The sequence below is a fragment of the Oenanthe melanoleuca genome, chromosome 1, assembly GCF_029582105.1.
Source record: "Oenanthe melanoleuca isolate GR-GAL-2019-014 chromosome 1, OMel1.0, whole genome shotgun sequence".
Lineage (NCBI taxonomy): Eukaryota > Metazoa > Chordata > Aves > Passeriformes > Muscicapidae > Oenanthe > Oenanthe melanoleuca.
This window is the reverse complement of record NC_079333.1, coordinates 21,180,800-21,193,567: the sequence shown is the minus strand read 5'-3', so window position 1 is coordinate 21,193,567 and position 12,768 is coordinate 21,180,800. Positions and strand designations below refer to the sequence as shown.

Sequence of the window (12,768 nt, the reverse complement as noted above, 5' to 3'; positions counted from 1 at the left end):
ATATGTTCATATTTATGTGTAATTACTTCTATTGAATCTTTGGTAAAAATTCAGATAGTCAAATGAAGGAAATTACTTCATTCTGATTCACTTCTATATGAAGAAAGCTGTTTGAGACTATTTGCCTGGGGTTTTGCCAATAAGTTCAATAAGAACCAAGAACTCCTACTAAAATGTTGAAAAACAACCTGTGAAATAAACACTGGTTTTTAAGACATGTTGAGTATCTGTCAGATATTTTAATGTCATTGCTAATACAATGTTCTCTATACAATTTGAAGTTACAAAACAAACTTTTTCAAGAACATAAGTTTCAGTATGTGGTGCATTTTGAGTTGGTTTTCACTGATCTAGGTAAGAGCAAGAGATGAATTAATAAAATAAATGCACAATAAAAAAAACCCACCTTAGGCACACAGAGTATGTGACTGGAAAAAAGGATAGAATGAGCATGTTTTTAATCAGTCCTTAAAGAAAGATGAAAGCTACTGTCATGAAGAACCTGATGTAAGTTTTGATATTGGGAAAGGTCTTTGTGAGTTTATTCTTGAGCATCTCCATTCCTAGATTGGATAAAAGTCAATAGATAATGTCAGATATAATCATGCTATGCAATTACTTACTGACTTGTGCATTCACATGCAATGATTGCATGTGCAATAAGTTCACTACACTATTCATGCCCTTTTGGTCAAGGCAAAATGGTATGTTGTGCCCACTGACATCAGACAGTTTTGTCTAATTTGGGATTCCAGGTTTCGGGACTTTCTGGAATTTACTCTCACTGTTCATGCTATTCAAAGCAATCATCAGATTTCCACCTACAGCCTTCTAACAGTGTCTGAGAAATACACACAACATAAGAAACATGGGGACAGCAAGTGGGAATTACTTAAAGAGAAGTGGACAGCACTTAAAGAGGAGGAACAACCAGAAGAGGAAATCCTCAGAGAGACAAGGCCTGTGCATAGAGGTAATGATAATTAAATCTTTCAGCAATATGGTTTTTGTCTTTCATCTCAGTTTGTTTTCCTGAGTCCAAGATAAAGAAATACACATGGTCCAAGATAAAGAAATACATGTGTAAATGCAGGTAAAGAAAGATAGCTGTGATGTGTTTTTTTAGTACCTACATACAGTGTAACACTCATACATAGTTTTCCATGTTTAGATCAATGTCAGCTATTGTCTGTCAGCCCCATGGGTAGAATGTGACTAAAAGACAAGCCAAAGAACCTGAATACTTTCTGAACATCCACTACAATGGAACTATCCTGATTTACATCAGCTCTACAGGAGTTGTCTGAGGGAGTTTCCAGTAGCTGAGACTGCACTGTGCTGTGAGGTAATACATCTTCAAATAGCTATGTTTTGTTTCAGAAAGTACAGCTTTTGAGAAAGAGGCTGAAATGCTGGAGACACCAGAGGTCCAAAAGCCAACCACGCGTTATATAGAAAACAGACGTGAGAAAATCAAAAGACTTGTTGAGAAATATGATGCACTGAAAGCCAAGATTATGAAGAGAAGGGCAGAGTGGCATGAATTGTGAGTCTTAAACTAGACTTTGTTCCCTTTAAGTTCTGCTTCTTGTCTGAGAACAAGGAATGCTATTTAGCTGTCACTTGGCACTATAATCTCTGCTTAGGTTTTTATATTCCTAAGGGTTACGATTAAAACAGATGAATTTTCATGTATCTCTAAGTCTCAAGAGAATATTAAAATATATTTAGTTTCTATGGTTCCTCTAAAATATTATCAAATTTGAATTCAGCTGAGTAGCTGCATTTTCATATAGGGAGTAAAATATGTCTAAATTGATCATGACTGAGAGATACCTACGCCATTACAGTCAACTCTTTGTGAATCTTGCATGGAGCAGACACTGTAACAGCTGGGTTAGGTCAGCAGCCTTAGCTTCTCAGCCATCATGTGAGTGTTTGTGATATGCCTTCAAGCTCCATTCTGGTCTTTATCTTGACAAGCAAGAAAGGGGACGGGACATCTTTCACAGAATATCCTGAGATGGAAGGGACCCAAAAGGATCATCAGAGTCCAACACCTGTCGCTGTACATGGCAACGTCAAGAGTCACACCCTGTATCTTAGAGCATTGTCCAAACACTCCTTGAAGTCTGTCAGGCTTGGTGCTGTGACCACTTCCCTAGGGAGCCTGTTCCACTGCCCAACCACCTTCTGGGTGAAGAACCTTTTCCAAATATCTAACCTAAGTCATATCTTTAAATTACTTCTTTTTCAAAGCTGGATTAGATGGGGCTTTGGGTGACTTGGTCTAGTGGAAGGTGCCCCTGTCCATGGCAGGGGTGCTGGAACAAGATGATGTTTAAGGTCCCTCATAACCCAAACCATTCTATGCTCTATGGAAGTACAGAAGTTCTTCCTCGGGAGATGAATGGCCAGGAATGGGACCAGTGTAGAGTCAGAATACAAAGCTTTTTAAGGTTATTGAGTGTTTAACAATGTCGAGTAGGATCAGGTACTCTGTGCTACAGGCTGGTAGATTGTTGATGTGCAGCTCCCTGAAATTGATAGCAGCATGTACTCACTTAAACCAGAACTCGGTCAGAATGTGAAGGTTTAAACTTTTCCATGACAGAGGTATGCTTTAAGCGTTCTTAGGGGGGGAAAAAAAATCTGGGACTTTCATTTAAACGTGCAAGGATATTCTTTCCAAAGTAGTCCTTCTTTTCTGAAAGAAATGTATCACTCGTTCACCTCCCAAACTTTGCTGCACAAGTTGGAGAGTATGAAATGACTATTTGTTCATTTGTATGCTTTCTGTCTTGAAGTTCAGCTTTATTTTGTACCTACCAGATACAAGAGCAAACCTAAAGATATCTGTGAGGATTCAAAAGATGCCGAGGAGATCAAAGAAGCACGGGAGAATATAGGATGTTACAGGCTGAAGACTGCCACTGACTACACACTCACTGAAGATAAGCGTGTAAGCACTGAAAAGAAGATGATGCAACTTGCAACCCTGGAACACTTGGTATGTAAAACTGTGTATATTGCCCTATTTTTGGGGAGAAGTGAGGATAGTGTATTACTCACTGAAGAAATTTTTTGAAAGTAATTCAAAGTGAGTGTGGGAATAGGCCTTGAAGGACAGACCACTGTTTTGAGTAAGATTTATTAACAAATCAACCGTTCTCTTGTGAACTGTCTTGGGCTTCACCAAACCCAAACCTGAATCAATCCAGGGTGGCTCTTCATAAATGAGAAAGAGAATTTACCTTTACTAGTACTTCAGCAGAAGCACCTGTCTTTTTAAATTATATATCTTATAATCTAGTAAAACACTGAGCTAAATAACCCCTGCCATTAAATACCTTTACAAAAAAAACAGGAGTGTGAGCAAGGACAAGTGTTCTAGTGTGGCCTCTCTGTATTTGCACTTGGGCAATCACTGCTTCTGGAATTGGAATCTTCCTGAGAAACCAGGTCTTTTGGAGCTGCCTTGCTATAATAACTCCTAGTTACCACACATCTTTTAATCACAAAGACACAATAAGTTCAAATGTTGTGCAGTATATTTGTTGCTTTCCTTTTGACTTCTTTCCTCCCATCCTTCTCATAGGAATGGTTTTTCATTGTATTTGGCTGGAGTGCAAAAGAGTGACATTGGATAACTTTGACAGCAAGGTCTAAGCATTACAGAAGCAATGCTGCAGTCTCAGGGGTTTGTCGGATCATTTTAGTCTCATGCTTGGGCTTCAGCACTTCACTGTCGTGCTGATGCTACCAGATATCCAGTGATTAACCTAACTCATTAGGACAAAGGGAATAGTTCTTGTTATAAATTCTGGGTTTATACAGATGAGGAATTCCAGTTGCTTCAGGTGGGTGGTGTGTTATTTTCTTTTATAAAGATCAGAGAAGTTTCTGCCAAGTATATTAATGAGAGATTGCATTCAATTATTACTTCACGTAAAAAGAGTGAACTAATACAGTGTCTCCTTATCACAGAATGATTAATAATCCTAATGTTAGTCTTCTTGAGTTGGGTAAAACTACTTCCTGTGCTGGAGAATCTTCCTAAAATTTCTTTTCCTTTGCAGATCTATAATATGAAAGTGAATATGAACAAAGAGATTGTGTCTTTACGGGATCTCAAGGTTTCTATTATTGATGAAATCAAGAGTTTAGTGAAGGAAGTGAAATCCATACAGGCCAGCTTAGATATATCAGAACATCTCCCTATTCCCCTGATCCCTCAGTTACACCCAGATGAAGTTCCTGAAAAAATAGTTGAGTACAACAGTGACGTCCTTCTAAAGTTCAAAGAAGAGCAGGAGGCCAAGGCAGAGCTGACGGAACCACTGGAAGGATGTCCCTCATCTCGTGCATTTAGGCACGTGTTTCTTCAAACTCCTCCAGTGGAAGAGGGTGACCCCATGGCAAAGGCTGGAGCTGTGGTCACAGAGGAGGCTTTTGAGATGGAGAAAACAGAGCCAACAGAAATGGAATTGGAAATTTTAAAGAGGGAGAAGATAAAAAATCTATACTTGCAGGAGACCTTGATTAAAAAGGTAGGAAATTGAAAGTTATTTTTGTAAGATTAAAGAATCTTACTGGATCATAAATGAAACCAAAACCCCTTCTGTCTCAGGGTTGCAGCTAGTCTTGCCTTTCTGCAGTCCAGGAAAATGCTAACTTGCAAATTTGCAGTGTAAATCAATATAAATCTGTAACTATAACCTGTGTTCTGACTATTATCACTTGAAGAACAGATCTTAGATTTCTTATTGATCGTGCCATGAATCTTAGTGACCAAAGGAAAAAAAAAAAAAAAAAAAAAAGACAAGTAAAATGTTAGATATAACTTGAAATATTACAGAATTAAGCAGCACCACTACAAGTTTGTAGATCCAGGTTCTCAGTTCTTAAATAAAAGTAGTCTCAACTTTTTGGTCCAAAAATTACTTTATAGGATTAGAAAAAGTACAAAAGAGAGTAACCAAAATGCTTAGACATGGAAAAGATTCTTTAACAGGTGCATCTAAGTGGATAAAGTATCTTTGGCCTGCAAAAAGGGCAATTGAAATGGTTTTAGAGATGTGATGAAATTCTGAATATCATAGAAAAGGAGAGTGGGAATCATCTCTTAAAAGGAGAGATGTCAAATGAAATGGTCACATAGGAAGCTTAAAACATGCAAATGAAAATAGTTTTCCTATCCAACAACAGGCTAAGCTTAGGAGGGTACAGAGAGCTATATACCAGAGGCTGTGCCACTGTTCACTGGTTTGCTCCATTTCTTAGCATCGCTCCTCTAATTTCTTCTGGGTGTTGATTTTTTGGTCTACCTCAACACAAATAGTCTTGTGTTTATGTGTATGAAGGTTTTCAGGGGGAATACCCAAATTCTCCTGTGAACACCACACACCTGTAAGTTAATGTTACCAGCTGCTAGCACTTATTTAGCTGTAAATGTCTAAGGGAAGAGTTTGCAGCTATTTCAAAAGAAGTCTGTCAAGGCAGAAGAGTTATTTATTGATACATCTGGGATTGTTATGTAAACTACTGTAAACTAGACTACTCTAAAACATTCTCTGAAGAGTAAAATACTTCAGGGATAGAGGGGATGCAGTGAAAGATTCCTGTAAAGCCCTGGTGATTCTTTTACAGTTGTGTTGAGAACAAAGACACATTTGGGATTTACTTTGTCTTTCTAAGAGCATCAGTACTCTCCAGGAGACAGCATATCTGAGTTGTTGATTTGGCAGAGAATTTTTGCATTCCGCTCCCTTCTCTAGCTTTGCATGTTTAACTGCACTGGTAATACTTTTCCTGTTCCTGATTTGACACTCCTTCCCTCCAGATCAACACACTGGTGATCAACTTCGATGCTGAACTTCGCCTTTTGCGGCACGAGAAACTGAAGATGGATGTGCAGATGAAAAGTGCCAGTCTGCGCTGCATCACATGCTGTGAAGAGCTGCTTATCCTGAAGAAGCTTGAGATACATGAGGACCTTCTTGAGGAGCAAATTTGTGCCATCATCAGTGAACAGGAGGACGTACAAGTAAGTAGGCCATGTGTACCATCAATTTAAATTTAACAGTACCATTAATGCATGGCTTGAAACAAAAGCAAACCATGAAGTAAAGGATGGCATCCCTTGGCTTTGTTTCAGCACTGATCCAGTGACTACTGCAAAATTTTGAAAACCAAGAAACTCTTGATGATCAGCGCAATAGGATGGTCACTTCTAACTTCCAATACTTAATTTTTAAATAATCTTAACATTTGTATTTTAATAGATAAGTGACTAATCACATGCTTTAAGAACATACTCCTAGGTGATGCTTGTGGGTTTAATCAAGAAAGACAAGTTTAGCATTTTCAGATCTTCACAGATGCATCCTATATACATACTCATGGGTTGTACTTTTAACTGAAGTAGTTTTTTGTTTATTTAGTCAAAATTGAAGAGCTACCTTGCAGAAATAGAGGATAGAAAGTGTGAGATTGTAATGCTTCAGGAACGTGAGAAAGCTCTTCATGCCAGCTTTGAAGCTTCCCTTGGAGAAAACAATGAATTTGCTGATTTTCTGACCAATATTTTCAAGACAGAAGTTGAATGTGTGGAAAAAGAAAAAGTGGCAAGAGAAGCAGGTTGGAGATTTTTGCTTTATGCTTTTTGCTTTATGGATTTATTATACATATTTCCATGTGGTCAAGTACATGTCTCTCAGAGTACCCTCCAGTCAGTTCAAAAACCTGTAGGTCAGACCTACCCAGATTTGTTTATAGATTGACAGTGTGTTCTGTGGCTGTCATCTTGAATGATAACAATGATGTAATCTAGTTTCTAACATGACTGCAGTTGGTGTGATAACAGCTCCTGCAATTTACATCCTGTAAGTCAATACTGAGGACTGATAATTGTTAAGAGGAAGAGGCAAAGCTTTAAATAGGCGCTTCCTATGCTGTACCAATGGGAGCTATGGATAAGTGATTAGTCTGTCACATTCGTGACGTTATGCTCTAATCTGTCCATTGACTAATGAGAGATCATAAACCTAATCTGCAATCATCTATTAGTCACAGAACTAAACATATTACAAAAGGATTTAATTTTTCTTAGTGACTCAGTTTTAAGCTGTTAAAGCTACACAGTCTTACTGAGCTAAGATACTTGTGCTCTCTCTGACTTTGCTTTTGATTTCAAGTGGGACATGATTAGCAAAAAGTGCAGACAATGGTGATGCTTTTATGACAGATTTGTGCTTCCATATTCTGCTTGGTTGATTAATCTCTGTAGTAGAACAGCAAACCCACACTGTTTAAGTTCCTAATGCATATAAAGAGAGGAAATATATTGAAGTTAAGTTCCAAAAACATGGACTGCACCTGTGCCTGTCCTACTGCTAGGTGATCTCTTTCTCTTTTCCTCTCCTCTTTTTCCTTTTTTCCTTTTTGTGAAAACATTGCATCAGATCAACGCAAAAGGCACAAAGTCCCCAGATTCATGTATCACCAGAAGGATCTTTCATGGGTTACTGGGCTTGTGTTCACCAGGCATTGGCATAATGCATAGCTGGTGTGTCTGGAGTGTTTTGCAAGCTAGTGTCTGTTTCTTTCAGATGAAGAAAATCAGAATGAAGAGGAGGGTGATGAAAAGCCTGACTTAAAGACTGATGAAAAAAATTTTGGGTCTGAAGATGCAGCCTTTGATGACTCTCTTTGCCCAGAAGGTACCTAAGTTGTTATTTCCTTGTGTTAACTAGTTGTTTAGCTCTATGGGAAACATCATGTGTTTGAAAAGAAAACACAGATTTTTTTAAATTATCCACTGCATGGTAAAGTCATGAAGGGCTGGAATGTGTGTACCCTCCTGTGTGCAGCATTTTTCCCCAGGAAACTTTGGTCAAGAAAATAAAACCGCTGCTACTGTAGACTACCCCAATTAAAAAAGTTTGGAAAAATAAAACTTAGCTAAGCAGTAAGAATGAATTATTTTGTGTAAAGAAGCATTTGCCATTTCACAGCTGTTGTCTGGAGAGAAAAGTCTCCTCTGGAGTGGAGCAGTGGCAAGGCTGTAGCTGCTGTCTGGAAACCAGGCTGTCTGGCCTGGCTGGATTCCTCCCTGTTCATGGAAGTTCTCAGGGGATCCTCATGCTGTTAATTGAAGCTCTTTGTTACCACCTCGTGGATTTATTCAGCAATTGCCTGTTGCTAGGCTGCTCTGAAAAGTTAGGAGCTTTTCTTTGCAAAATTCTCTTCATTTGCACATTCAAAAAAAAGCAGGCAACCTCTCTCCCTTCTTTTCTTTTGTACAAGCTTAGCTAATTTAGGATGTTATTGTTTTAGAAAAAAAGATCTCTGAGTGATGTGTCAATGACCATGTAATAGCGTTGCTTCATTTTCAAGTTCAAATCTACCAACAATTCGCCTTCCCTTTTCTTGCAATTGGATTTTATAATCATTTCCACAAATTGAATTTTTTATTAACTTCTGGTTCATCTCATTTTTCAATGGAATATTGGGAAGAAATAAAGATTTAAACTTATTTAAAAAGTCCAAATTGCTAATTTAATAGGGAAATTACATGTTGCATTAGCCAGTCCATATTTGTCTCTTTATGTGGATTTTTTTTCCTTTATTGGGCTCTTTTTTATTATTATTATGCTGCTGATTTGGGCATAATTATGCACTTGTTTAGCATTACTGAAATCACAGTATCAGAAATTCACAGATCTTCCTTACCATGACGCAGGTTCTAAGAAATAGAGCTTTGTTTACAAATAGAGCTATAAGTGATCCCTACAGGAAGTTCATAATTTAAAGTGAAGGGTGCTATAAGGGAGAAACAACTATGTGCTCACATAATTGAAGATTTTACTGCAACACATATTAATTACTGGGACTGCATTGCTTGCAAAACCTAATTTTGAGCACTTGCCTTTAATGCTGGCTTTGATGCATTTAATCTGGCTTCTGGAAACAAACTGTCTTGACTGAATGTGAAGAAGAAAAAGATCCAATACATGGTCATAGAGGCATGTGGCCCATTGGTTTATGTTTAAGGAAGCTCTGGGGAACCAAACCCATGGTGTTATTATGGGAAATGCTGGGAAGGTGCACATTAGGAGAATGTACCTGCTCTACCCAGTAACTCCAGTGCAGTCACAGTGAAAGTAAGCTCTTCTTTGACTCTTTTCCTCTCAGGCTGCAGTGAGGATCTCTTCCTGAACACTATCCAGCTCCGGCAGCAGCGAATAAGCGTTGAGAAAGCTTTAGCAGAGGAGAAGAAAGTTGCTGCTGAGCTCAAAAAGGAGTATAATGCCTTGGCCATAAAGGTATGTAGTGTTTTCTCAGCAAGCATGTTAAATGTAGTGCTAGTGATTAGTGCTAGTCTTAGATTTAAAAACAAAATCCTAACCCTCTGAGAGGCCTGTTTGGGAAGATATATCTGTGGTAGCACAGAGGAAGAAGGCAGCTTGACATGGGTCACCTGTTCTCCTGAAAAGGGTAAATCAAGTTGATCCAACCTTAGGTTTATGGGGCTGGATCTGGGCTTGAGGTCCAGTTCCTTCCCAGCTGTCTAGCCTTGTGCAGCAACAAGAACTGGATTCTCTGGTTTGGATGAAACACATGGTGTGGGCTGGCCTATCCTCTGTGTGTGTGTATGGGAACAGAGATTGAAGAACACTTAGCTTAGCATAAATCCAGGTTAAAATAAATGCATAAAAGTTCTATTCTTCCATCTATTTATTTTGGTTTTTTTGTTGTTTTCCTTTGCTCTTTGTCACAAGTAATCACTGAATAAACTATTTTGATACAAATTTTCCATTTAGCGTTTTTGAACTCCTGCATTTATTAAGAAATTTTATTTGTATTAATTTAAAAGTATCTTATTTTGAAGGGTTATTTGGAAGAGAGAGTGCTACCAAAATAACATTATGCAAGTCTTGCACTTTTTTTTTGTCTCAAAAATGTTCCATCAAGCATATTTAACATACAACAATTTTAGTTTTTAAAGGCTTTTCTAAGTGCCAGCTGCCACACATTCACCCTGGGGCATGACATTTGAGTCTGAATTGTTTCTTTCTCATGCAGAATCAATAAGCATTTCCAGGCATAACACAATAAAAATCATCTTGCAGGCTCTGTAGATCTACAAGTGTTTTAGATGCTAAACAAAGCAGCTGTCTCTTGATACATACAGGGCTTCTCTAAGGAGACCTTCATGAGTGTATATGTGTGCAGAGGTATTCAGGTTAGAATCTTGCTTGAATATATGTAGATGATCCTTGGGTTTGCCTGTGAAACTCACCTATCATATGTAGTTCAAGAAAAGCATATTTTTATATACTTCTTTTCCTTTGGATCAGGAAGGCTAACAGAACTTTGTTGCCTTATGTATTGTAAGTTTCACAGGGTTTTGTTTGTCCACAATTTTTTTTTGTGGTTTTTTTTTTGTTTGTTTGTTTGTTTGTCCACAAATTTTTGTCTTTCTGTAGGCAAAAGAAGTAGAAACCAGTCTGGACACAGCAAACAAGGAACTGGAGGCCTTTCAGTGGGAAAAGCTGCACAGATTGAATGAGTTGTATGTAGTTGTGCCTTTGAGACTCCATCAGGTAATTCAAGATTTTGTGCATCTGCACATGCAGAGTGGCCTGTGTACATTTAAACAATGGTGTTACTGTTCTTTGATGCCCATAATTCCTGATTCACTGTGGTCTCCTGGGAGGGAAGTGCCATTAACTGAACTTCATGCTGCTGTTTTCTCTAGAATTCCCTTTTTTTTTTCCCTTCTCCTATACTGACAGAAAGAAGGTAAGAACAGGCAGGCTGGCCCATTGCTGAAATGTGCATAGTCTTCAAATGCTGTATAGGTTTGGCATGGTATTCTTCAGGTCCATACCTACTGATATTCTCCTGGGGAAAAAAAAAAAAACACCCCCCCGCCCAAAAAAAACCAACCAACCAACCAAATCAAGAAAGCCCCGAAAACTATTGAAAATAATGGGAATTCTGTCCAATTCAATAATGCCAGAATGGATACAGTGCATTCATTCACACAATTCTCTGTCCCAAAAAAAGAGTTGTGCCATGCTTAGTATTATCTTACTCACTAGTTCTCTATTGCTCACACATCTGATATAAAGAGACATCTCCATCACCCTTAATAACTAAAGCCAGCCTTGCTTATTTCTGGCTGCTTTTGCAGGTGCAGTGCTTGGTTGATGGGGAGATGCCCCGCGATTTCTCCCAGACTTTAGTATTTACCAACCAGTCCTTGCAGTACCTGCAGAAGAGAATTGTGGACCTACGTAATGAAAAGAGAATGCAAAGAGAGATCCATAAAAAGGCCCGGGAGCAACATAAGCAGCTTCTCCAGGACAAAAAAGAGATGGAGATGGAGATTCAACGTGAGTAACAGAAACTCTGAACAACACAGCTTGGCTATTGTTCCTTCTGTCCCTCTCACAGGGTGTGGGTAACTCACCATGTCTGTCTCTATACTCATACAGATGTCACAGAGGGTTACTGCAGAAAATAGATCAAGTGGACTGTTTTGATGGAGTAGCAGTTCTCCAGCACTGCAGAGTCATCAGGCTGTACGAAATTATTTGGGAACTTAGTAAATTAGAGCTGACCGAGATGAGACACTGGAAATCTGGACACGTTTGCTATTTCTACTTGTAAACCAGAACTCCTAGAAAAAAAGGAGTTTCCCCAAAGATAGATAAGGTTTTTTCTGGTAATTTCCTCCCCTTTGGAACATCTGAAGAAGGAACCAAGCCCTATTCGAAACACTTTCCCAAGAACCAAACCCAAAGCTGTGTCTAGCACTACCAGACCTGTAGAGGTCCTATACAGCCTATCAGTGTGAGAGTGGCTTGCTAGGACTGGCTTAGAGGTGGCTTAGTGACCACACAGGCATGATTCTGGGCAAGGACAAATGGCATGACTCAGCTGTGAGCTCTGTGTGAGTTTGTGTGTATTATTTATTACAGAGCAAACACCAAAGAGCTCAAACAAAAAGCTGGGGTAAGGCAGAAATTCTTATAAACCAATGAATGACAGTGCTGTCATTTGTGCCAATGTCCCTCTGTTAGGACTGGAGGAGAGGTGCAATCATCTGATGATGGAGAAATTTGGTCGGCTGGTTGATTTTGAAGCAGTTCAAGCCCACTCTATTAATATACCCATGGAGAAAATGAAAGTGAGAATAATGGAGAAAGAGTATGAGCAGTTTGTGGAGCTCAAAGAATGGGAGGTAAGCAGCAGGAAGAGGAAGACACATGTTATGATTATCTGTTAAGGCTTTGTTTCCCTGGGGGCTGAAAAGTTACACTAAAATATTTTGTGAACATGCTCATGTTTGATTTTTTTCGCTTGTCCTTAAAAGACCATAGCATTCAACTCCAATTTCCCATCATCATTCCTCCTCTGCTCCAGTTGCTGGTGCACATCCTGTTTTTCATCCTGTTTTGCTTTCCTCAAACACATTGTTCTACTTCATTCCCTAGTTCTTGCAGAGTGCTTTTTTCTGGTTCTCAGGTGGCATTCAGCACCTCCTGCCTTCTCTCAGTGCCTTTAGTGACAAACTGTTTGAGTACAGGGCTGGCTCTGGCTCATGCCTGGGATGCCAATCTCTGCAGTCTGGAAAGTTCGTTTCCATTTGGTGAGGCCTCAGGCTCAGCTGCTGTGGTGCAAGCAGGAAACATGCTTATGCTGCCCTTACAGAAGAGCACAGGAGGGTACAGAAGTACTATGTACCTAATGGATTTC

The 12,768-nt window shown here is 39.0% G+C and overlaps 1 protein-coding gene across 2 annotated transcripts in view; it reads left to right on the top strand.

Moving 5' to 3' along the window:
* Positions 1-12,768, top strand: part of CFAP44 (cilia and flagella associated protein 44) — a 42,272-nt gene that overhangs the window by 28,215 nt on the left and 1,289 nt on the right. For both annotated transcript variants that reach the window (XR_008839883.1, XM_056485297.1), the window contains exons 22-32: positions 756-973; positions 1,381-1,546; positions 2,833-3,010; positions 4,080-4,550; positions 5,843-6,046; positions 6,444-6,639; positions 7,611-7,721; positions 9,196-9,326; positions 10,491-10,607; positions 11,201-11,402; positions 12,093-12,253. Coding sequence is in view for 1 of the 2 variants with exons in the window: in XM_056485297.1 (XP_056341272.1) it covers positions 756-973; positions 1,381-1,546; positions 2,833-3,010; positions 4,080-4,550; positions 5,843-6,046; positions 6,444-6,639; positions 7,611-7,721; positions 9,196-9,326; positions 10,491-10,607; positions 11,201-11,402; positions 12,093-12,253 (2,155 nt within the window). In the remaining variant the exon portion in view is untranslated. The remainder of the gene's footprint in view (positions 1-755; positions 974-1,380; positions 1,547-2,832; positions 3,011-4,079; positions 4,551-5,842; positions 6,047-6,443; positions 6,640-7,610; positions 7,722-9,195; positions 9,327-10,490; positions 10,608-11,200; positions 11,403-12,092; positions 12,254-12,768) is intronic.